Consider the following 24,990-nt stretch of genomic DNA (forward strand, 5'->3'; position numbering starts at 1 on the left):
ATTAATGATTTTCCGGCATATGCAAATTTATTTGGATGGAGTACGAAGGGAAAACTTGCTTGTCCGTCTTGTAATAAGGATACAATTTCACTGAGATTGGTTCACTACAAGAAAGAGTGTTAAATGAGTCATCAAAGGTTTCTTCCACCTATTTATCGTTGGCGCAGGGACAAACATTCTTTTGATGGTAATATAGAGTTCAGACCGGCACCTAATCTTTTGTCTTGAACTGAATTATTAATGCAGGCAAGAGATTTGAAAGACATGTGTTTGACTAAATACTTTCCCAAGAAGGTAAAATTTAATCATGAATCTCGGGGTGATAATTGGAATAAACTTAGCATATTTTTTGAACTACCATACTAGAAAATGTTGTTATTGAGGCATAATTTGGATGTGATGCATATTGAGAAAAACATTTATGATATCATGTTGGGCACTATAATAGATTTCAAAGAAAAAACAAAGGATGAACTCAAAGCTCGTAAAGATTTGGAATTATTGAACATAAAATATTCATTACATCCAGTTGAGGTCAATGGTGTTCTTCAATGTCCGGCAACCACATACGAACTTTCCTCGGATCAAAAGAAACGATTATGTATGTTTCTTAGAGATAAGACGATGCCACAAGCAAAGAAGTCAGGAGATAGGTGGAGATATGCGAACAAGAAGACTTACATCGACCCGTATATTGATTGGAATTATTTGCTTGACAATCATTACTTCACGTCTGAATTTAAGGTATAGTTCATAGTCGTATATATTTCATTATATGTGTTTTTCGACTATTAATTAACAACTACTATCTTATACTTGTACCAAAAAATTAAGACCAACGCGGATAACAGAAAGAAATTGATGTACCCTCACCACACCAACAACAAACCATTTTCGCAGAAAGAACGAGATATGATAATTTTTAGTTAAAGTATTCAATTTACATATTATATAACATATGATATATGTACATTATTTGTATAGGAGAGGGAAATGGGACACCACCTAGTCAAGCAGAGTTCTTTCTACAAACACACACTAGGAGAGCGATTGTCGATGATCCGACTCTCACGCCTTCTCCGCTCGTTCAACAGGCCGTCGTAAGTTGTTATCATTTCTATCATTTTAGTTTGAATGTCTAAATTTAAAATTACTAACATTAATGTTGTAAATGATTGTAGATTGTGATGCGTGAGCGGCTAGAAACAAATCATAATATGTCGTCGCTCGAGGTGTTTGAGTCTGCTTTAGGACGATAGGGACACGGGAGGGTGACAGGGATGAGATCGGGAATACGTCATACTCACTTCAGATCCGATCAAAGGGGAAGTTCTTCTTCAAGCGTCAACTCGCGTGTGTCACAACAAACGCTGATGGAGGAGAACAGGATTATGCGAGAAGAGTTGAATATGATACGCGCAGAATAAGAAGTACAAAAGAAGGCACAAGAGCAAAGGATTAACAATATCCAAGCGCAGGTGCGCGCACAATAAGAGGTTTTTGAGGCGTTCATGTCTAAGATTCCCCTTCTTCCCCCCAATCAGTGATTCACATTACAATTTAATTTCAAATTTTTGTATTACTATTTTAGTATTTTGTCGAATTTGGATTTAATTTGAATTATGAATTGTTTTTTTGTATTGTCTTTTTTTCGTAAAAATATTTAAAACAGGTTTTGTGAAAATCAAAAAATAACCGTGACTTTTAAATTTTTTTAATTATTAACCACAGCGTTACCCAAAGTCGTGGTTAATAATTAACCACAGCTTTGGTAACGTCGTGGTTAATAATACTGTATTATTAACCACGGTTTTCGGTAATGTCGTGGTTAATAATACAATATTATTAACCACGGCTTTGGGTAACGCCGTGGTTAATAATACAGTATTATTAACCACGGATTTGGGTAACGTCGTGGTTAATAATACAGTATTATTAACCACGGCTTTGGCTAACGTCGTGGTTAATAATACAGTATTATTAACCACGGATTTAGGAGAACGTCATGGTTAATAATAATATTATTAACCACGACTTCCTCCCATAAAGCGGTGGTTAATAATGAAAAAAATTTAACGTCGAGATTTATAGTGTTCACGAATGACGACTTTGTTCGCCGACGTTAAGGTTTTTAACGACGGTTTTCGCCGTATTTAATAGTCATTTTTCTACTAGTGGATCTCTGTTTTAACTTTCCCACCAACTTGTTTTCAATTAAGGAATTCATGGTTGACAAAATAAGGGCAATCCTATTTTACTCGAATATCCTCAAATGTTTTTTATACTACAACCTAAGAGATCTGAAAAAATAATAAACGAAAAACCATCTCTAGAGTTAAATGTTAATTTGGAAAAATATTAATTACACTCATTTATAATTAAAGAAGTGTCTCTAATACCTTCAACAATTGATTTTTTTTTTTTTTTTTTTGTCAAGAATGAATAATTGATGTCAACTAAGTCACTAAAATTACAAAATTTGAATGAAATAGTTTTCTTAAGTAACTTAAATCATTTTGTTTTCTTAAAATATAAAACTGTGTATCGTTAATGGTGTATTCGATTTAATTGTCACTTTTATTTAACTATTTTCTGTCAATTTTTTCTCATTTTTTTCAACATGTTGTTTGTTTTAAAAAAAGGTCATACCACTTGGTTCAGTGTATCTCTGAAAGTGTTCATTCTCATCAATATCATGCATAGTCTTTTGTCTGAAAGTCCCAACTCTAATTTGACAGGTTCTGAATTATTCACATGGGATAACATCCATATCACCATGATCATGGTACCCTTTGTCTGCTTTAAGAAAGATGATGGTCCGAGGACATTTGCATTAGAAGCTAAATCCAATTGCTGGTATCCTAATCCACTAATCAAATAGTAGGCAAGAGCTTGTTTTCAAGGGTTTTTTTTTAAACCATGAGGGAGAGAAACGTTAATACAATGATTTTGAAGATTAATCATTTTTTTTAATAAAATTATTTAAAATGTATTGAAATATATAAATACAAATTCAATGTTCCAGTATAGCAACAATAAGAGATGAATATTAACCTTAAGTTCTTGTGTTCGATCCCGTCAGGCAGCAAGTTTTGCGCATGTTTAGTTGGTTAAGTTTGTTTGCGGGCTACATGCTTAATCCGTTATCCTATTTTATTATCTATAAATAATATTTTAGTATTTTTGATAATGAATTAATTAATGTGATTGATAAGAGAGGAGTAAATGATATTTTATTTATTTAATGTTATTTCAATAACACGAACTGAACGAGGCTTATATGTTTTTTCTCAATTGTGTGTTGAATGATGGGATGGTTTTACAGCTTTATTTTTATGTTTTTTATATATATTATTATTAAAATAATACTAAAAATTAAATCACTCATTAAAATATTTATTTTATCTCTAAGATTTTAAATGTAAAAAAATTATAATAATTGAAGAAACTAAAATTCAAATAATCAAATTTTTCGAAAATGGAATTTTTTCTGACAAAACTCACAAACAACCAGTATGAAACAAGTCCTGGGTATATTTTTTAATGAGGACAAAAATAACTCATGTTCTATTGAGATTTTTTAAACAACTAATTGAGTTATTTAAATAATATTGGTTGATATTAAGTTATAAAAAATTGATTTATTGTTGAAAATAATTAAAGTGTATTAATATTTAATAAATATAATTATTTTAAAAATAAATAAAAATTAATTTTATAATTTGGTTAAGAAATTTAATTGATTTGATTTGACTGATTAAGAAACAAGTGAATTATTCCAAGTATTTCAGCTAGTGGGAGGATGGTAGATTATTGAAATATTATTAATTAAAATTAATAATATTAAAATGTTTAAAAAACAAATAAAAACCTCATTTCCATAAGTATTTATGTAATAGATGTTAAAAAAAATACATTTTTATCTTTGGAAAGAAGTTAGAATTAGTTTAAATAAAAATTAAATTAATCAAGATTAAGAACAAATTAAAAGAAAAAGTTGAGTTTGCATTCTACTTGCATTATTGTCCTATTGTATTTTGTACATGGATATTAATCATAGCTTATCTATCTAGTGTACGTCCAATTTGCATTATTGCAAAGAACTTTTCATAGACATCTTGGATTCATAGTAATCTTACCATCAATTTAAAAAAAAATTTATTTAATATATTTTTTTTAAAACGATTTAGTGTTATTTCATTAAAAAAACTCAAAAGAGGAAAAATGAGTTTTAAGAAACAAAACTAGACAAACCATAACTTTGTTGAAAACATCAACTGAGTTTCAAACAAATGAATTATAGAACAACAAAAAATTGAATTACAAACAAGTTATCAAATAAGAACTATTTTAACATTCTTTTCTTTGTAATGATTGTATAGGGGATATTCCACATTTGACATGAGCTTCCAACTGTCTTAAGTAATCGGAATTCTCCTCCATGTATGTATGAGAGCGTTGTCATCAAAACAATATCATCCCAAACTTTTCCTTCTATTCTCTTATTCGTGCTATGAACTCTTGTCTTTCTTTCTCTCTAGGTATTATAGACCATGGCTCTAAAGAAGCATTTGAAAACATCCGCGTAGAAGTTATCCTCCTTAGCATTTTTCTTTACAAGCTAAATGATTTCGTTTTATGTACCTGAAAAGTTAGCGATATTCATGTTCTAAGCAAAATTGATCCACAATTTGGATACAAATGTGCACTCTCCAAATATGTGGTCAATACTTTCCTCTTTTACTACGCAGATTGGGCAATTGACGTTTAGAATATTCATATACTTCTTAATTTTGTATCATATTGTCAATATATTAATTCTTATTTGAAGTTTAAATTTGAGTAGCTTATATTGAATAATATTTAAATTTTAAATTGTATCACATAATTCAAAGTATTATAACAATTTAAGTTAGTTATTTACGTTTAACAAAATTTTGGATTTCTTTGTGTAATAATATACATCATATTTTTTAAATTAATTATATTTGTAAGATTAACCCGTTTCAAAATGTTGAATGGAGTTTCACTGTCATAGTGTGCTGCGTGGAAAGAGTTGAAACTTATCTTACTTGATATTATGAATGGAGTCTTTTATTACAAGTTTGACATCAAAATTTTTAATTATCAATATTTTTTATGTTTTGTTATTATTTGTAATAGAATGTTTTGTTTGTTTTTTTAATTATGAACATTTAGTATGACAACCAACTAGGGATGGCAATTTAAAACCGCCCCGTAAAAACCGAACCGAATTTTCCCATTTGAGACGGTTTTCCCCCGAAACCGAACGAGTATGGGGCGGGGATGGTATTTGTGTCCCTCGCCCCGACCCGCCCCGATTTCACCCCGTTTTCACCCCGATTCTGCCCCGAATACCATAAACATAATTAAATATATTAAATCATCAATATATTTATTTATTTACTATATTTTATAAGAGTATTAAAATTATTTCTTTATAATAATATAAAATTTTAATATATTACAATATATATTATATTAAAAAATTGGTTTATATAATTTTATTGTATAATATTTATTTATTTTTTTTAAATAAAAATTATTAACGGTGCCCCGCGGGATTCCCCGAAACCGAAAAAAACCGAACGGGGCGGGGATGGTATTAAAAAAATCCCCGAAATTAAAACGGGGCGGGGATGGTAATTGCATTCCCCGCCCCGAACCGCCCCATTGCCATCCCTACAACCAACCATCCGTCATGACCTTTCGATTACATTAAAAACACTTCTAGTGAATCAAACATGTGACATTTTGGTCTATTTAGCATAATAGAAAGTACATGTATCAACTTCCACTCAACTCCTTAGTGAGATTTTACTTGTAGATGTTTTTCCTTTTCACAAAAAAGAATCACTACATCGTTTGCAGTTACTATGGCTATGGTATTTATGTTCTCATCATATTTTTCTAATTTTTGCCTTCATTTGGTAGTCTTTTCTAGGCTCTATAATTTTTCTTTATGTGACATTCTTCACCATAGTGAAAACACTGTATTCCCTTAGATTTTGATCAACTTCAAGACTTGCTATGACCTCTTCATTATTGTCGGTATTCAGCTCTTCCCATGTTCTCTTTGACTAGGTCTTCTACACTATTTATAATAGTTGATTTTCTTCATGTCTCCTCGTTGAACATGCTGCTAGTAACTATACTCATACTAAGAACATCATTCAGAGTTGCATTACTAATTGTCACAACTAAGATTTCCCAACTGTCAAAAAATGATCCCCAAGAGCAATAAGGCTTGTAGCTCATCTTCTAAGGTCATCTCCATCACTGACAATTGATTAATCAAGCTCTGGAACTCATTTAAATGCTCAGCAATACATGTATCTTCTTTGAATTTCAGATTTAATAACTTTCGAATTAGAAACGCTTTGTTATCTTCTATTTTCTGCTCAGACAATGACTCCAGCTTCTTCCACAACTCACGTACACTCTTCTCACTTGCTACATGGTGGTATACACTATCATCAAGCCACTATCTGATTGTGCCGACTGCTTTCCGTTTAATTTATGTTCAATCAGCATCAACCATATCTTTTGGCTTCGCACTGTCTCTTTCAACTAGCTCATACAAGTCTTTACAGTAAAGGATATCCTCCATTTTGGATTTCTAAATCTTGCTAGTTATTATTTGTCAACCTAATTATTGTGCTACTACCTTCCATCTAAACCTACAAAGATAATATTCAATTAAAAAAAAAGAAACATAACAGCTCTAATACCAACTATTGGGAATTTTAAACGAATAATACTTTTCTATTGTAATCAATCGATGTGAGTTGAGTAAATGTGGTTATCCATATTTAAAACAGGAGATCAACCACAATAAAACAACACCAGATTTACGTGAAAAACCCTCTAAACTTGGAAGGTAAAAAACAAATGGGCCAACTGACAAACATCACTATATCAAATAAGAAACGAATATAAATATTTTTCTCAACATTAAACCTAAGTTGAGGTATACATACAAAGAAAATCAATTTCATTCGGACTCAAGCAAGTCTAGATATAAGACAACAAGAAATTGAAACATGGAGATGATAAAAGTAAGGAGATCGCTATTGTCTCATTCTCTTCTTCCTCTATTTCTTCTTCTCTTGTTACTGGTAGCTTAGAAAAATACTCTCTTTTTCTAGCAGTAATAGAGTGAATAACATTCTTAGGGTTTCCTTGTTTAATTAAGTGCCCAATGAGTTTGGACCCAAAAGGCCCAACATTTAGAGATCCTCCATTTCATTAATGTCAATTTCACTCTTACTTCACTGCCTTGGCCATAAGTCATACTTTTCTCTACTAAAAGTGACTATTTAAAAATTCACAGATAATGTGGTTTATATTTTAAAGAGTTATTGCTCATTTTGACTTTTTTTATGTGTGTCTTGGTTGTATCCTAATACAATTCACACAAATTTAACAAAAATAACAATACAAAATCACCTAGCACGAAAATCTTTTAAGAGAGAAATGAGATCACATACCGAATTCACATCTTATTGGATCTCGCCTGCCATAGTGCCATGATAATAGCGTTTTGAATGAACATCATCGGTCGTCTATAGTTGTTGAAAGTTATTCGGTTTCGTTTCAGCCAAATAATCCACCAAAATAAAGTAGATAAAATCTCACTGTTTTGAACTAGTCAATTTGGCTGTCTCCATCCAAACTTCCTAACAACTGTTGGAATTTAACATTGCCATTTGAACCCCGGTCAAGGTCCAAATCGAAATGTTTAAAAAATAAATGAAATCCTTATTGACCTATATATTTATGCTATTGGTTAAAAAGATAACTACATTGTTATCTCTGAAAAATAAAGTTTAAATGTGTTTGGGAAAAAGTTAAAATAATGAAAATGAAGAACAAATTAAAAGAAAAAGTTAAATTTGCATTATTGTCCTATTTGTATTATTGTCCTATTTGTATTATTGTCCCATTGCATTAATTACTCAGCCTATCTATCTAGTCGAATTTGCATTATTGGGCCATTTTTGACCTCTTACACTACTGTAAAATCTTTCAGAGTACATCTTACATTAAAATTTTCAATAAATTAATTCTTATTTGAAGTTTAATTTGAGCAGTTTATTTTAAATAATATTTAAAATTTAAATTGTATCATATAGTTCAAAATATAACAATTTAAGTTAATTATTTACTTTTTTTTAAAATTTTGGATTGACTTAACTTTGTGTAATAATAAACATAAATTTTTTAAATTGATTATTTTTTTTTAAGATTAACGCAATGCGGTTTGACTGTTTAGTGTGTTGAGTGGAAAGAGTTACAAACTTCTCATACTTGATATTGTAATAGAGTCATTTATTACCATGTACTCAATATAGCATTAGAGCGTTTGTTATCAAAATTTTGAATTATCGATATTTTTTATGGTTTTGTTAACGAGGAGCGATAGAGAAAGGGAATTTGAGAGAGAGAATAAGGAAGTTAATGATATGTCACTGGTTGGAAAAATGATAAAGTGTGAGAAGGGAGAAAAGAGAGAGAAATTTTGTTATTTTTTCGGCCAATCAGAATGCGCCACGTCATTTCCTTTAAAATTCTCGCTCAATTTCCCTCCCAATCATTTCTCTTTATTAATATTTGTATAAGAATGTTTTGTTTCGTTTTAATATGTTTTTTAATTACGAAGAATTAATGTGATAACCAACTTTCATGACCTTCCGTTTCCATTTCAAACCATCTAGTGAATCAAAGTCGACTTTTACCAACCGTCACCCGGGTGGAGTTTATTTAAGAAGTAATTGTCAAATTATAATAATTCAAATAAAAAAAAAGTGATATTAATATACTGTTTTTTTTGTTATTAATTTGTGTAGTTGTATTAAGTTTAAATATATTTGATTATCACCTACTAGTTAGGGGACTTGCTATTAGAAACCTATAAATTAATCATTAATATTTATAAGAATTGGTTCACTTTTGACCTATATTTGAATTATTTAAAGATAGTTCGGGGACTTGCTATTAGAAACCTATAAATTAATCATTAATATTTATAAGAATTGGTTCACTTTTGACCTATATTTGAATTATTTAAAAGTAGTTCGGATTAGGGTTTTTATAAAAACATAGTAGAAAAAAAATAACGATTATTTATGATTTTGAGGAGATGATAATTTTGGTACAAAGACTTAAATTGTACGTATTGATATATATAAATAAAATAAAAATTAATAATTTAAAATATATAATGTATTTAATATTTTGGTTTATTTGTTTAATAAAAAATAAGTGAATTGATATTTAATTTTATAAGAGTTTTTTTAAAAATTATAAGGTATAGGCCTTGTTCGGATTGGGGTTATTGTAATAACCTAGAGGGGGAAAATGAGTAATGATTGGTGATAATTTTGAGGAGATGAGAATATTTTTGGTAAAATTACTTAAAAGGTATTGATATATAATAATAAAATAATAAATAATAATTTAAAATAAAGGGTATTTTAGTATTTTGGATAATGAATTGAGTGATGTGATTGATGAGAGGGGGAGTGAAAAGATGTTTGAGTGAGTTGGTTTATTTAAATAACCCTAACCGAACAGGCATAGAGGGCACTGACCTCCTTTTACTTTTACATACAGTGAAAAAAATTAAAAAAAGCAATGACCTGTACTTTTACACGTTGTCCGATGCGGGCACAAGTTATGTGCTAGAGATGCTCTAAAGTCTTGTGCTCTGAATTCTAGAAAAGTACAATAGTTAATAGTTAGTTAATGTTGATTGGATTCAATTATAATAATATTTTGTTGACCATTTTTCATAGTATTATAAATTAATTAATCAATATTTTAAAATACATTTTATTTTATTAAATATTATTTTATTATTATATATTAATAATGTTTAATCTGTTCAATAAAATATAGTCATTTCCTCAAAATCAACCCAAATAAACAAAATTTTATTTTAAAATAACAAACTCAAATTGATTTTAAAGATAACATTCTACAATATTTGTTTGATGGAAATTTCAACTATACATGACAGGGCATCATGGACTCATCCATTCGAATAAAAAATTATTATTATTATTATTATTATTATTATTATTATTATTATTATTATTATTATTACTTAGCTTAAATGTGTTGTTTCTTAATTATTTATATTATTATTAATTACTTTCTAAAACAATTTCCTTTCATCTTATTATTCTTATGTAGTATTATTATTTTCTAACATTTAAGTTACATATTGTTAGCTTCTCTCTCCTCCAATTGATCTCCATGGCATTATTAACTTACTCTTCCGCGTGGTGGGACGTGAACTCAACCTCTTTCTTCTTGGTCTTGGCCTTACTATGGTTCTCTTCCCTTCTTCTTAAGAAGTTCACCCAAAATGCTCAAAACTCTCTGCCTCCCGGACCAATCGGGATACCCCTTTTAGGGAGCCTACCTTTCATTAATGGCGATCTTCACTCTTACTTCACTGCCACGGCTAAGACCTATGGCCCAATCTTCTCCCTACGGCTTGGAAACAAGATCGGTGTTGTCATCTCCACTTCCTCGGTGGCACGAGAAGTTCTCAAAGATAAAGACATCATCTTTGCCAACCGAGATGCCACTATTGCTGGTAAAGTCGTGTTCTATGGTGGCTCTGACATTTTGTGGAGCTCTTACGGACCTGAGTGGCGGATGCTGAGGAAAGTCTGCACCCGAGAGATGCTTAGCGGGTCCATGGTAGATTCCTTCCATGATATCCGGCGGAGGGAGGTTCGAAAGATGGTCAATAGCCTTTGGGTCCGAAGGATGTCACCGGTGGATGTTGGAGAAGAGATATTCATGACGGTGTTGAATATAATCACCAACATATTGTGGGGAGGTAGCGGAAATGAGGTGGCGGAAAGGAGTCTAGGGACTGAGCTTCGGACTGCTGTAGACGAAATTTCGGTGCTGCTAGGAAAGCCAAATATATCGGATTTCTTTCCATGTTTGGCGTATTTTGATTTGCAGGGTATTGAAAAACAATCGAAGAAAATGGTCAAGAGGTTTGATAATGTTTTTGAATTGATGATAGATGAACGTACGAGACTAGAGGATAATAACAAGAAGGATTTTTTGCAAGCTCTATTGAATTTGAGAAAAGGAGGAGGAGATGCTAAAACGTCACTAACCATTACCCATATTAAAGGGCTTTTGATGGTATGTATATTAGTTAATGGTAAAGAATAACCCTAATACACTTTCTTAATATATTTGTGTCGAGCATTTATCGTTTTTATTGTATAGGATATGGTTATGGGAGGGACGGCTTTAACATCAAGCACAATGGAATTCATGTTGGCTGAAATGATGAACAATCCCGATGTAATGAATAAAGCACAACAAGAATTAGAAGTCGTGGTGGGTGCAAATAATATGGTTGAAGAATCACATATTCACAAATTACCTTATTTGCATGCAGTCATGAAAGAAACACTGCGCTTACATCCGGGTGCGCCCCTTTTAGCTCCACACTGCTCTAGTGAGTCATGTCCCATTGGTGGGATCACAATCCCAAAGGGTGCTTTGGTATTTATCAATGTTTGGGCCATCCAGAGGGATCCTTCTAATTGGGAGGATCCACTCAAGTTTGATCCCGAGAGATTTATGAAGTCAGAGTGGGACTTTTGTGGAAATGACTTTAAGTACTTCCCATTTGGTTCTGGTAGAAGAATTTGTGTGGGCATTGAAACTGCTGAAAGAATTTTTGTCTTCTTATTGGCCTCGCTCATCCACTCTTTCGAGTGGAAAGTGTCTCACGGGGAGGAGCTCGACTTAGAAGAGACAATTTCGATTGGGCTCAAGAAGAAGAAACCTCTCATTGCAATACCAACGCCTAGGTTTCTTGATGAAGCTTTATACGAGTAATTATTGCTAAATATTTGAACTATTAATAATTATAAAATATTTAAAATCGCGTGATTAAAAGGTTGTAATAATGTTTAAGAGTTTCTTGTATCTGTCTCTTTTCATCACCCTTAGTTTCATTTCTCCTTTGAAGTGATTGTGTAAGGTTGAAGTCTAAATCCTTGTTAAAGGTCATGCAACTACTACTAAACAAAAACTAATCTTTGTGTATCTCAATCATTTAAAAATGATATTAATATTTAATTAATATGCTAGTGGTTAATAAGACAATTAAAATTGTTATATTTTATTTTATTTTATTTTAGAGTCGATTCATCTCAAGCTCCGAGGGTGACTTCCGATTAGACCATATTCAAACATATCTTTTAAAGGAAAATAGTGGCAAGAGATCCAAGGTTAGCATAAAACTTAATATCTGACCAAGTACTTCTTATATGTAACAACCTGAAAAATAAGTCTTGATAGCCCCCAAGCCAATCAATTGTTCATGTTTCACATAATACTCCAAGAGTTTATAGACAACCTAATCACCCAACTTCAAATTGAGTTTTTTTTCTAAATACCACTTGTATCAGCATTTCTACTTTATAGGGTCATATGTAGTGAATAATGATTATATTACTAACTAAATATTATATTTGGTTTGTTGAAAAAAATACTTATTAAAAAATTATAATTTGTTACAAGAAATTTTTAAATTTATGAAAAAAAAATCGATAATGTTTGGTAGAAAAAGTTGATTAAATTTTGTTATAACTTATTCTAAAAATTTATCAAAAATTCATTAAATATATCTAATTCATTATATATTTTATAACAAATGAAAACATCATCACTTTGGTTAGAATATATATATATATATATATATATATATATATATATATATATATATATATATATATATATATATATATATATATGTCTTGTCTTTAGCCTTTAGGATATATAAACCACACTCTGGTAAAACCTAATTATCTTTTGAGCATTTGACCCTCCATAATAGAAAGACTAAGTTTTTCATCTTTCTTCTTAATAAATGTTGTTAGTTTAAGGAATATCAACATGGTATCAGAGCTCAACCATACAAATCGGAATACAATGTTCCGACAGCTTTTGGGCCGGTTAGTTGATCAACATGTTCTTGCTAGTTAGTTTTGTTCTTGAATTGTGTTCGTATTGTTTTTGGTTGCTCTTAGTATCAATTTGTTCACTATGGCTAGGTTGATGATTCATTGCAAGCTATTAGTGTTCGCTTAGATGGTAAAAATTATGGTAAATGAAATTTTATACAAAATTTGCTGGATAGCAAAGAAATGTTACAAAAATGGAGGACCAACTATGTAGAATTAATTACTTGAATTAATAACTTTGTCGGACCAAGTATTGGTGAGCAACTGGCCAAGTTAACTACTACTAAGAAAGTTGGAATTTCTTAGCAAGATTGTATATGCAAACTCATTTTGTTGTCCAATATCAGTTGGAAGTTGAAATTCAGGGAGTAACTCAGAATGATCGCATCATTCATGAATTTATACTACAATTAGTGTTCTTTGGGATCGATTGGGCAGGGCAAAATCCGCTGAGTTGAAGGCATTGGCTCCTTATATTGCCCGAATAGAGGAAACTCGTTTGGTTCAATTATTGATGAGTCTTCATTCTGAATTTCAACAGTGTTGTGCATTGATCCTACATCGCAATCCCTTACCCAATGTTGATTATGTTATTCACGAGAAATTTGCTGAAGAAACTCGTCTTAAAACTCATTTTGACAAAGGGTAGACTTCTTTATCTGCAAGTATTTTGGCTGCTCCATTCCAAATGAATCGTCCAATTGTCAAATCAGATTGTGATTTTCACTGCTGCAAACAACCATGTCATTGAAAGAATCAGTGTCCTAAATTACTAGCTAAACAGAAAAGTCAATGATTGAAATCCCAGTAGTCTCCTCAGTATGCTCGAGGAGGACTTGGTTGGACAGTCGCGCACCAATTATAAGCCAATGAAATCTGCATTGGTTGATCCTTCAGATCACTTAGTTGTGGATACAATGAAAATTGATTCACTTGTAGAGGAGTTTCAAAAGTTTATTGCCTATCGAAGTTAGACTGAGTCCCAATCACCAGCTCCCTCTCAAAGTTAGTCATTGATGCAGTCCTAACATTTTGCCATGTCCACCTCCTTAGGTTTTCCACCCTCATGTGGAATAGGTATACACTGCACATCTAACTACGCATCTGTTAGACTGCACGTCTAACTACGCATCTGTTAGACTGCACGTCTAACTACGCATCTGATAGGCTGCACGTCTAACCACGCATCTGATAGACTGCACGTCTAACTACGCATCTGATACATTGCACGTCTAACTACGCATCTGATAGACTGCACGTCTAACTACTAATCTGATAGACTGCACGTCTAACTACGCATCTGTTAAACTGCACGTCTAACTAGAAACACGTCTAATTAGCCTGTTTCAGTCCATGTCTAATTTAGCATAATTTTAATGCACCTACACAAAAACAATTAGACGGCTTAACTTCATTCTTAATTTACGTTTTACTAATACATCATCAAAATAACATTAGTCACAATAATTTGACCCAACAATTTCCCCCTTTTTGATGATGTTAAAACTTAAACAAAAAATTAGAAATGTATATGTAAATTCGATAATCATCATGGAGTTAATAACAAAAGATCATATATTGATATTTTGAAAAGACATATATCATATATTGATAATCCAAAGATTTTCAAAAATAGCAAAAGATTTTCTTTCCCCTTAAATCTAAGGTCAATCTTTTCCCTTTCCCCCCTTTTTAACATCATCGGGAGAGATGGATTCCTACTGATCTTTTTCGGCCAGGATGGTGTCCCAATTTCTTTTCTTTTAATTGAGCCTCCTATCTTGGACAATGTTTTCAAGAACCTTTTAATAGTTCAGGACCCTTAATGATTTGATGAGAATCCCAGGTCCCGAGACACTGTTAAGGATAAAAGGAATAAACATGCTAAGCGGAGTAGCATATCTAGGGGATTTCCTTTCAAACATCCCCATCAAATTGTGGAAAATGACTCTCGACCAGGTTATTGTTGTCCCCTTGGTGATAGTTATCATCATCTCGAAGACCATCTTCGAGTAATGGTTAGAACATCCCTTGGCCAGAAGGGATCAGGAAATGATGTCGTTCAGTAAAGCGAACTCAACTTTCAGAGAGGACCGTAGTCCAGAGTTATTGACAGGAATTAGAGTCCCATCAAGAAAAGTATCGGAAAAGACAAGCCCCATCTCAGTTAGGACTTCCTTCGAAGATGTAGGGAACTCAGACAGTCCCTCAGATGGAAGATTGAAGAAACGAGCGAAGGACACTTCAGTGAAGGCAGCAATATCATTAAATATTTTGGCTGCGACGAGCACACCGTCGTATAACCCAGCGTATTTGAAAAGTTCACAAACCTCAGGTTCATGAATGATGACGGGGGCCTAGAGGAATTTCTCAAGGCCAGAAGCTTTTAGCGAATTGAACATAGTTACTATCCTAGGAATTTCCATCTTGGACACATAATAGAAGTCGATCTGAAGAGTAGAAGGTGCAAGAGAACCCATTTCAAAAAGAGAAGGTAAAGATTTCTTGAAGAATATGAAGAGACAAACGAAGAACTCTTAGAGAGAGAGTCGAAGATTCAAGAGGGAGATACTCAAACCTTTGAGTATTATCGTTTCTTAAATAGAGAAATGCTTATGTATGGCTATTTATGTAATGATTATATGAACCATCAAAAGCCTAAGACATCTATTCCCAAGAGACGCATCAGTTGAGGCATCTAGCATTTAATATTAATCATGAGATAAACTATTAATGTTAGACATGTATTGAAAGCTCATCAGACATTTTAGTTACTCTTTGAACATTGAAAGACACATATCTTCAATCCATTTAAGAGGTGACTGTTTTAATTTTGGAGGGAAAAGTTATAGACAGATACGGTGGCAATGGAAAGTTATCCAATAGACAGTCAAAAGTCTATTAGACTTTGAACGTCTAATTACACATATACACCACGTGCTAGACGTGTGTTTGGTTAGACGTGAGCATCCAATTGCTCTTGTCTTATAAACGTCTATTAGACTTCAACGTTTAACCGCGCAGGTTATCAACCAAGACTTTTATCCAAACGGAGGTATAGATTGCTTAAGCAAACTCGCGTCTAAGTAGATGTGCTTCTTAAACTACTGATCCATTGGACGTATTGAGACCTCTGTCTACTTGTCTGTCCAGTTACATTTGAACAACATTTCCCCCCTCAGTATGTGCATAAAAGAAAATCAATCAAGATCAACAAGTCCTAAGATATTTCTAAAGTACGAAAACTTAGTCTCGGGTAGTGGTTCGTGAAGATGTATGTCGTTTGTTGATCTGTTGGGACATATTCAAGGAGAATATGCTTCTGACTGACATGCTCTCGGATGAAATGATGTCTAATTTCGATGTGTTTTGTCCGAGAGTGCGGAATAGGGTTGTAGGTGATGGCTATAACACTTGTGTTGTTGTAGAAAATTGGAGATTCTTCTACCTCAATCCCATAGTCCCTTAGCTGTTGTTGAACACACAAGTGTTGAGAACAACAACTCCCTGCAGCAAGGTACTCTACTTCAGCTGTAGGCGTGGCAACCGACGTCTGCTTCTTGTTGAACCATGATATTAGACGATCACCAAGGAACTGACAAGTTCCACTCGTGCTTTTCAATCTATTTTGCACCCTACATAGTCTACATCTGAGAAACTTGTTAAATTGAAACTGAAATCTTTCGGATACCACAATCCCACATTTTGAGTTCTCTTCAAGTATTTCAAAATACGTTTAGCAACAGTAAAGTGAGAGAGTTTAGGATTAGTCTGGAATCTTCCATAGACACCAACAATAAATTGAATGTCTAGCCTGCTAGTAGTGAGATAGAGCAAAGATCTGATGAAACCTCTGTAGGCAGTGATGTCTACACCCTGTCCGCCATCATCTTTGTCTAGTTTGCTGGAGGAGCTTATTGGAGTAGCTGCAGTAGAGCAGTTCTCCATCCCAAACTTCTTCAGAAGCTCTTTGGTGTATTTGGCTTGATTTATGAACGTTCCTTTCTCTAGCTGACGGACTTGAAGGATGAGGAAGAAAGTTAATTCTCCGATCATGCTCATCTCAAACCTATCATGCATCAACTTAGCAAATTTCTCACACAATTTGGGATTAGTTGACCCAAATATAATATCATCAACATATACTTGAACAAGTAGAATGTGAGAATCTTTAATGAATCTAAACAGTGTTTTATCAACAGTTCCATTAATGAAATCATGATCAAACAAAAACTTAGTCAAAGTATCATACTAAGCTCTTGGAGCTTGTTTCAATCCATATAAAGCTTTGTCGAGTTTAAAGACACGATTTGGTAAAGTATGATCTAAAAAACGAGGGGGTTGTTCAACATAAACATCTTCATTTAGTTTACCATTTAAAAATGCGCTTTTCACATCCATTTGAAAATTTTAAAATTCTTAAATGATGCATAAGCTAGGAAGATTCTGATTGCCTCAAGTCTAGCTACAGGTGCAAATGACTCATCAAAGTCAATGCCTTCCTCATGTTTGTATCTTTGGGCAACCAACCAGACTTTGTTTCTAATAACTAAGTCATCTTCACTAATCTTGTTTCTAAAAACCCATCTAGTTCCAATGACCGATTGATTAGTCGGTCTTGGAGTTAGATGCCACACTTTATTTCTAACAAATTGGTTTAACTCCTCCTGTATAGCATTGATCCAATCTAGATCAAGCACTGCTTCATCAATTTTCTTAGGTTCAATTTAAAAAATAAAGGCGGAGTTGGCAATTTCATCCATTAATTGACGTCTTGTCATACAAGGAGAGTTAAGATTATCGATTATCAATTCTGGTGGATGATTCTTGTTCCATCTGAATTTGGGTTCTAAAGGATTAGTCATTTGACCAGATGGCTCCACAACGTCCTAACTCTCAACATCTTGTTGACTAGAAGTTTGAACGTCTAGTTGGTTCTCAACCGGATCAGCCATAGGATCAAACAACAGAATCCGTTTAGCTAGAGCTTCATCCTCACACACAGACTTAAGACTTGTCACTTTTAATCTTCTAGCAAGGTCGATAGGATCAATGTGATTACTTTCAACATACTCATCACAATAAGTATTATTTTAAATTTTAATATTTTTTATTTTGCATATTTTATTATTGAAACTTCTGTATAAATTTTATTATTGCAGCAAAAAAATGATTGAATAAATTTTATTCTTTTAAAAAAAAGAAATTATTCAATATTTTTATTAAAAGTTGCTATGAGAATTTATTTTTAATTTTTGAGTTATTTTTATTTATTTTATATGAGAAATAAAAGTGAGATAAGATAAAAAAAATATACACGAAATAATATTTTTTTAAGGAAAGTAAAAATAAAAATATTAATAAGATTTAGTTTTTATGAAAAATATAAAATATTAATAAATTTTAATATTTAATAAGAATAAAAAAAATACTATTAAAAAGAAGAAATTACAATTTAAGATTTAAAAAAAAAATTAATAAGTGGAGAAATTAGGAAAAATATATAATCATATATTTTTATTAAATTTAAAATATAATTAATAATTATTTATATATATATATATGAATTTATTAATAATTAATTATATGAATTATATATATATATAAATATTAAATAATAATAATAATTAAAAAAACTAAAATTTTATGATAATATATTTTAAATTTAAAAACATAATATATTTTCATATATTATGTAATAAAATAAATATATATATATATAATTAAATTTGAAATATTCATATTTATTTAATTAAATATACATATAATATATTTAAAATTTAAAAAATTTATATAAATTAATTTGATTTGTTATTTAATAGAGTAAATATATATATATATATATTATTACCATTTTAATAATTTTAGTTTAATAATTTATATTTATATATAATATTTAATAGTTAATATATATATATATATATATATAATATTTAAGTAATTAAATTTGTTAAAATATAATATATATATATATATAATTAAAATAAATAAATAAAATATCATTAAAATCGTGGGTTGTTATACAAAATAATTAATTAATTAATTCTCCATCATCTAATAATCACTCCTCAACCTCGATAACTTCTTCTCTCCTTAATCACCTCTCTTCCCACCACCTTTATTTTTATGACCTCGATTACTTTTTTCGCTCCTCAATCTCTCTCTCATCCCTCAACCTATGCTCTAAAATCCCAGCGACAATTCTCCTTCTTCAAATCAATGCTCTTAATTCTTTTCTCATTTGCCTAGGTAAAATTATTATTGTATAATCAGGTTTTGAGGTACACTAAGAAGTTGTTAAATAGATTAAACAGATTCCTCCAACAATGTTTATATTATTAACTTTAATTTTTAATTATTTATGTTGTAAATGTCTTTATATGTAGGTATACTAAATTTGAACATAATTAATTGTGAAGAAGAGGATGTAGTTAATTATGAAGAAGATGAGATTTATACTGAAGAAAGAAGAAATAGATGATAGAAGATGAAGATCGAATTATTATTTTTTATTTTTTGTATTATTTTTTATTTTTTGTATTTAAATGTAGTATTTTTATTTTTTGTATTGGAATTAAATTGTTTTAATGTTAAATTTGAAATTATATTTAAAAATTATCTTGTCATTTGAAATTTTGTATAAAATAATTAAAGTGATTTTTAATTACATAATTGAAATAATTTTTTTTATAAATTCGGAATAGAAAATGTCAAACAACCATTATAATTAAGAAATTACAACCACTTTTTATAGTTTCTTAATAACAACCGCCTACAAAATGGTGTTGATATTGTTTAATAACAATTGCATGTAAAACGGTTGCAATTGTTTAATAAGAACAGTCCTTAGAGTCGTTGATATTGCTTAATAACAACCGCTCACAAAACGGTTGTTATTGAGTAATAACAACCGCCCCAAAATGGTTGATATTTCATGTTTGAGCAATGCCTACGGAGGCTCTAGTAACGGATGTCAACCGCTTTTTGAACTGTTGTTATTACTCAATACTAACTATTTTTTGTTTAATATCAACGGTAAAAACCGTTAATATTGATCTTTTTTTTACTAGTAAAAGTGTGAGGCAAAAACTCTGTATTCCTTCTTCTTCTTCTTCATAGTAAATCTGGTGGTGGCTGAAGTGGATGTAACTCAATTTGAGTGAACCACTATAAATCTGTGTGTTCTTGTGTTTTTCTTTATTGTGTTATTACATATTGTTTTCAAGCAGGTCGGATTTGGGAGATACAAATCCTAAAAAATGGTATCAGAGCAGTTAGGCTAGATCTGAGCATTGGAAATAATGGCAAGTGAGAACAGTATAAGACATGGGATTGGAAGATTTGATGGGACAGATTATGCCTTCTTGAGAATGCAGATTGAAGATTATCTCTATGGAAAGAAGCTTCATGTTCCTTTGAGTGAGAAACTAGAGAATATGGATTAAGCTGAATGAAAACTCCTTGATAGACAGGTTTTGGAAGTTTTCCGATTGACGTTAGCCAAGACAGTTGCTCACAATGTAGCAAAGGAGAAGACCACCATGGGACTGATGAAAGCTCTTTCTGATATGTATGAGAAACCATCTGCTAACAACAAGATACACTTAATGAAAAGAATATTTTACTTAAGAATGGTTGATGATACTTCTGTCACTACTCATTTGAATGAATTCAATACAATTGTGAATCAATTGCTATTTGTTGAGATTGATTTTGGGGATGAAGTTAGTTCCCTGATTTTGTTAGCATCTCTACCAAATAGTTTGGAACCTATGAGGGCAACAATTTGTAATTCCGTTGGAAATGCTAAACTGAAATTTGTTGAAGTTAGAGATCGTATTCTTGCTGAAGAGGTTCGTAAAATTGATTGTGGTGAAACATTCAAAGGTTCTGCTCTGAATGTGGAAATCAGGGGAAGAGGTAATGATAGAAATTTCAACCGAGGTAAGAGCAGATCTATGTCAAGGAGCAGGAGGAGTCAGTCCAAGTATGGACGGACATTTGAGTGCTGGAATTGTGGTAAACATGGTCATTTAAAGAGGAACTGCAAAGCACCGAAGAAAAATGGTGATGATAAAAATGATGCAGTCAACGTTGTTACAGAATCTGTCATTGATACGTTACTTCTATTTGTTGATAGCCCGATAGATTCATGGGTTTTGGACTCAGGAGCGTCTTTCCACACCACTGCTCACAAAGAATTAATGGAGAATTATGTGATTGGAAACTGTGGGAAAGTTTATCTCGCAGATGGTGAGCCACTGGATATTGTTGGCATTGGTGACATCAAATTGAAGATGGCAAATGGTTCTGTTTGGAAGATTAATAAGGTGAGAGATATTCCGGGTTTAATGCGCAATCTGATTTCTGTTACACAACTTGATGAAGAAGGTCACAATTTCAGTTGTGGAAATGGTGCGTGGAAGGTGACTAAAGGAGCAATTGTTGTTGCTCGAGGTCACAAAACTGGAACGTTATACACGACTTCAACTTGCAGAGAAACAGTTGCTGCTGTAGTTGATGGCTCGAAGAACAGTGAGTTGTGGCATTGCAGGTTGGGCCATATGAGTGAAAAATGAATGAAAATTATTTTGAAGAATGGACAGATTCCAGAACTGGAGTCTATTGAACATCTGTTATGTGAAAACTGCATTCTTCAAAAATAGAAACGAGTGAGTTTCTTAAAGATTGGGAAGGAGCTCAAGAAAGAAAGACTAGAGTTGGTACACACTAATGTGTGGGGACCTGCACATGTTTCTTCTATTGGCGGATCATACTACTATGTGACTTTTATAGATGATTCAACAAGAAAAGTATGTGTTTAATTTATGAAGCACAAGTCTAAAGTATTTGTTATTTTCAAGAAGTGGAAGGCTTTGGTTGAAAATGAAACAAATCAGAAAGTTAAGTGCTTGAGATCCAACAACAGAGGTGAATATATCAATCTAGATTTTAAAGAGTATTGTGCTGTGAATGGGATCAATATGATGAAGACTGTTCCCCGAACGCCTCAAGAGAATGGAGTAGCTGAAAGAACGAATCGAACATTGAACGAGCGTGCTAGAAGCATGAGATTGCATGCATGGGTGCCTCAAACCTTCTGGGCAGAAGCTATAAATACTGCCGCCTAATTGATAAACAGGGGACCCTCTGTTCCTCTTGAATTCAGAATTTCTGAAGAAACCTGGAGTAATAAAAATGTAAATCTTTCTTATTTGAAAGTGTTTGGTTGTTTATCATATGTTCATATTAATGAATGTGATAGGAGCAAGTTTGATTCAAAGTCTAATAAATGTTTTTTCATTAATTATGGTGATATCGAGTTTGGTTATCATTTCTGGGATAATCAAAATCGGAAGATCATTCGTAGTAGAAATGTTATTTTCAATGAACAAGTTCTCTACAAAGATTGTGTTGGGAAGACATCAGATGGTGATTCCAAGTTGGAAGAGACTGGTACAATCGATATGAGAGAATTTTCAGCTGAATATATACCGGTTGTCGAAGAAGAACAATGTGTTGTTGAAAATGAAATCGTTGAGAATGTGGCCCTAGAGGTAAATCAGGAAACACCAGTTATACAGTTAAGAAGATCGTGAATGAATCAAAAACCAGTTGAGAGGTGGTCTCCATCTCTGAACTATATCTTGTTGATAGATAAAGGTGAACCTGAATGCTATGAGGAAGCAATACAATCTGATGAATCAGTTAAGTGGGAGTCTGCAATGAAGGATTTGGGTGCTGCAAAACAAATCCTTGGGATGAGAATTTTCATGGATGAAGAAGTTCTCAAGCTTTCACAAGAAGAATATGTGAAGAATGTTCTTAGCAGGTTTAACTTTTATGATGCAAAACCAGTTACTACCCCCTTAGCTAGTCACTTCAAACTATCTAAAGATCAGTCGCTTTCAACAGAGGAGGAGAAAAATTACATGGCAACTGTTCCTTATGCCTCTGTCATTGGTTGTATTATGTATGTGATGGTTTGCACAAGACCAGACATAGCACATTCAGCGAGAGTTGTTAGCAGATTCATGAGCAATCTGGGTAGACAACATTGAGAAGCAGTAAAGTGGATACTACGATACTTAAGAGGAAGTACGGGTCTCGCTTTGTGTTTTCGAAAGTCTAATATGGGTTTGGAAGGATATGTTGATGCTGACAATGGTGGTGATGTTGATAGTAGGAAGAGTACAACAGGGTATATTTATACTCTGGGAGGTACTGCAATCAGTTGGGTTTCAAAATTGCAGAAGATTGTTGCTCTTTCTAGTTGTGAGGCAGAGTATGTTGCTGTGACAGAAGCTGCTAAGGAAATGATGTGGTTACAACCCTTTTTGCGAGAATTGGGTCAAAACTACGAGGGAAGTGTGTATCGATGCAATAGTCAGAGTGCCATTCATTTGGCAAAGAATCCTGTTTATCATGGCAGGACGAAGCATATACAGGTTCGTTATCATTTCATCCGATCAGCTTTAGAAGATGAAGTATTAGCTCTTGAGAAGATTCCCGGGAGTGAGAATCCAACTGATATGTTGACGAAAGCTGTGACAAATGAGAAACTGAAGTTGTGTGCAACTTCAGTTGGTCTTCTTCGTTAAAACACCGAATGGAAAGTCACTACCAATCGAGAGATGATGAAGTTAGTATCAAAGTGGGTGAGTTATGGAGCCTACACTTATAATAAACTCTACATTGTTAATTAGAGTTTATTGGGTTTTATTTTTTTGGTTTTGGGCTTGGGCCTGACCAAAGTTATTTAGGTTTATTACATGAATGTTTACCCTATAAATAGGTAATTATTAAGGGTTTACATTGTTAAGACAGAATTCTAGAGAGATAAAGTGCGAGGCAAAAACTCTGTATTCCTTCTTCTTCTTCATAGTAAATCTGGTGGTGGTTGAAGTGGATGTAGCTTAATTTGAGTGAACCACTATAAATTTGTGTGTTCTTCTTTCTTGTGTTTTTACATATTGTTTTCAAGCAGGTCGGATTTAGGAGATACAAATCCTAACAACTGGTACATACCTTTTGAATGGATAGATCCATTTGTATTGTACAAGACCGCCTATTTTTGATTCATATGGTAAATGTATCAATAGATGCTCCATTTAATCAAAGAAGGAGGGTGGAAAAATCTTCTCCAAGTTTCATAAAATTACCGAAATTTAAGAGTGCAAGTTATCCACTTGGTCTGAGCTCAAAGCTCTACCACTTAGGTCATTCATTAAATTATTTAAATCTGTAAGTATTCCTATACGAATTTAGGTACAAATTGCCTAAACGCAATAAACAACAACCTTTCTATAAAAACATGACAATCGTGGCTTTTGAATACAATCAACCTTGATTCGGTTGTGTCAACACACCGTGACAAAATTGGCCCATACCCATTTGAAAATTTCAAGGTCTTCAACGATTTGAAAATTATCATAATTTATGTTTTTGTCAAACTATGAAGCCTTGTTTGACTTGCGAGAAGTTGTATCGTGATCAACATGTAGCTCCGAACGATTGAAAACAAGAAACAAATACTTCCTAGCATTAAGGTTGTTTTTGTATTCACATTCATAACTGTATTTATGATGTTTTCAAACACATTATTTTCGATATGCATAAAATCCAAGTTGTTTCGACTTAGAAGTTTACCCCAATATGAAAGTTCCTAAAAGATACTTCTGTTAGTACACTTGTGATAATCATTGAACCCATGAGGATATTCATTGGGAGCTTTACTCACAATCTTCAAATGTGAAATTTTTGTCCATATTTCATTTCCACCCTTAATATAAGGATGAATAGTTCTTTACACCCATTTTTTTAAATGTTACTTGTCATGTCTATAAGGATGCTCCGATAGCAAGAATTGTCTATGACAATAAAAGTAGCAAACTTTCTGATCATATTTCAATAGGAAGGATTTAAATTTTTTCATGCATATCAAACAACCATCGAT

The 24,990-nt window shown here is 32.2% G+C and overlaps 1 protein-coding gene across 1 annotated transcript; it reads left to right on the plus strand.

The window, feature by feature from the left end:
- Window positions 1-10,281: 10,281 nt before the first annotated feature.
- On the plus strand, window positions 10,282-11,919 carry LOC124930458 (flavonoid 3'-monooxygenase CYP75B137-like). The gene is made up of 2 exons (XM_047470800.1): window positions 10,282-11,196; window positions 11,284-11,919. The coding sequence occupies exons 1-2, from the start codon at window positions 10,282-10,284 to the stop codon at window positions 11,902-11,904; spliced, it is 1,536 nt and encodes a 511-aa protein (XP_047326756.1). The 3' UTR covers window positions 11,905-11,919.
- Window positions 11,920-24,990: the final 13,071 nt, after the last annotated feature.

Source organism: Impatiens glandulifera, chromosome 3, assembly GCF_907164915.1.
Source record: "Impatiens glandulifera chromosome 3, dImpGla2.1, whole genome shotgun sequence".
Taxonomy (NCBI): Eukaryota; Viridiplantae; Streptophyta; class Magnoliopsida; order Ericales; family Balsaminaceae; genus Impatiens; species Impatiens glandulifera.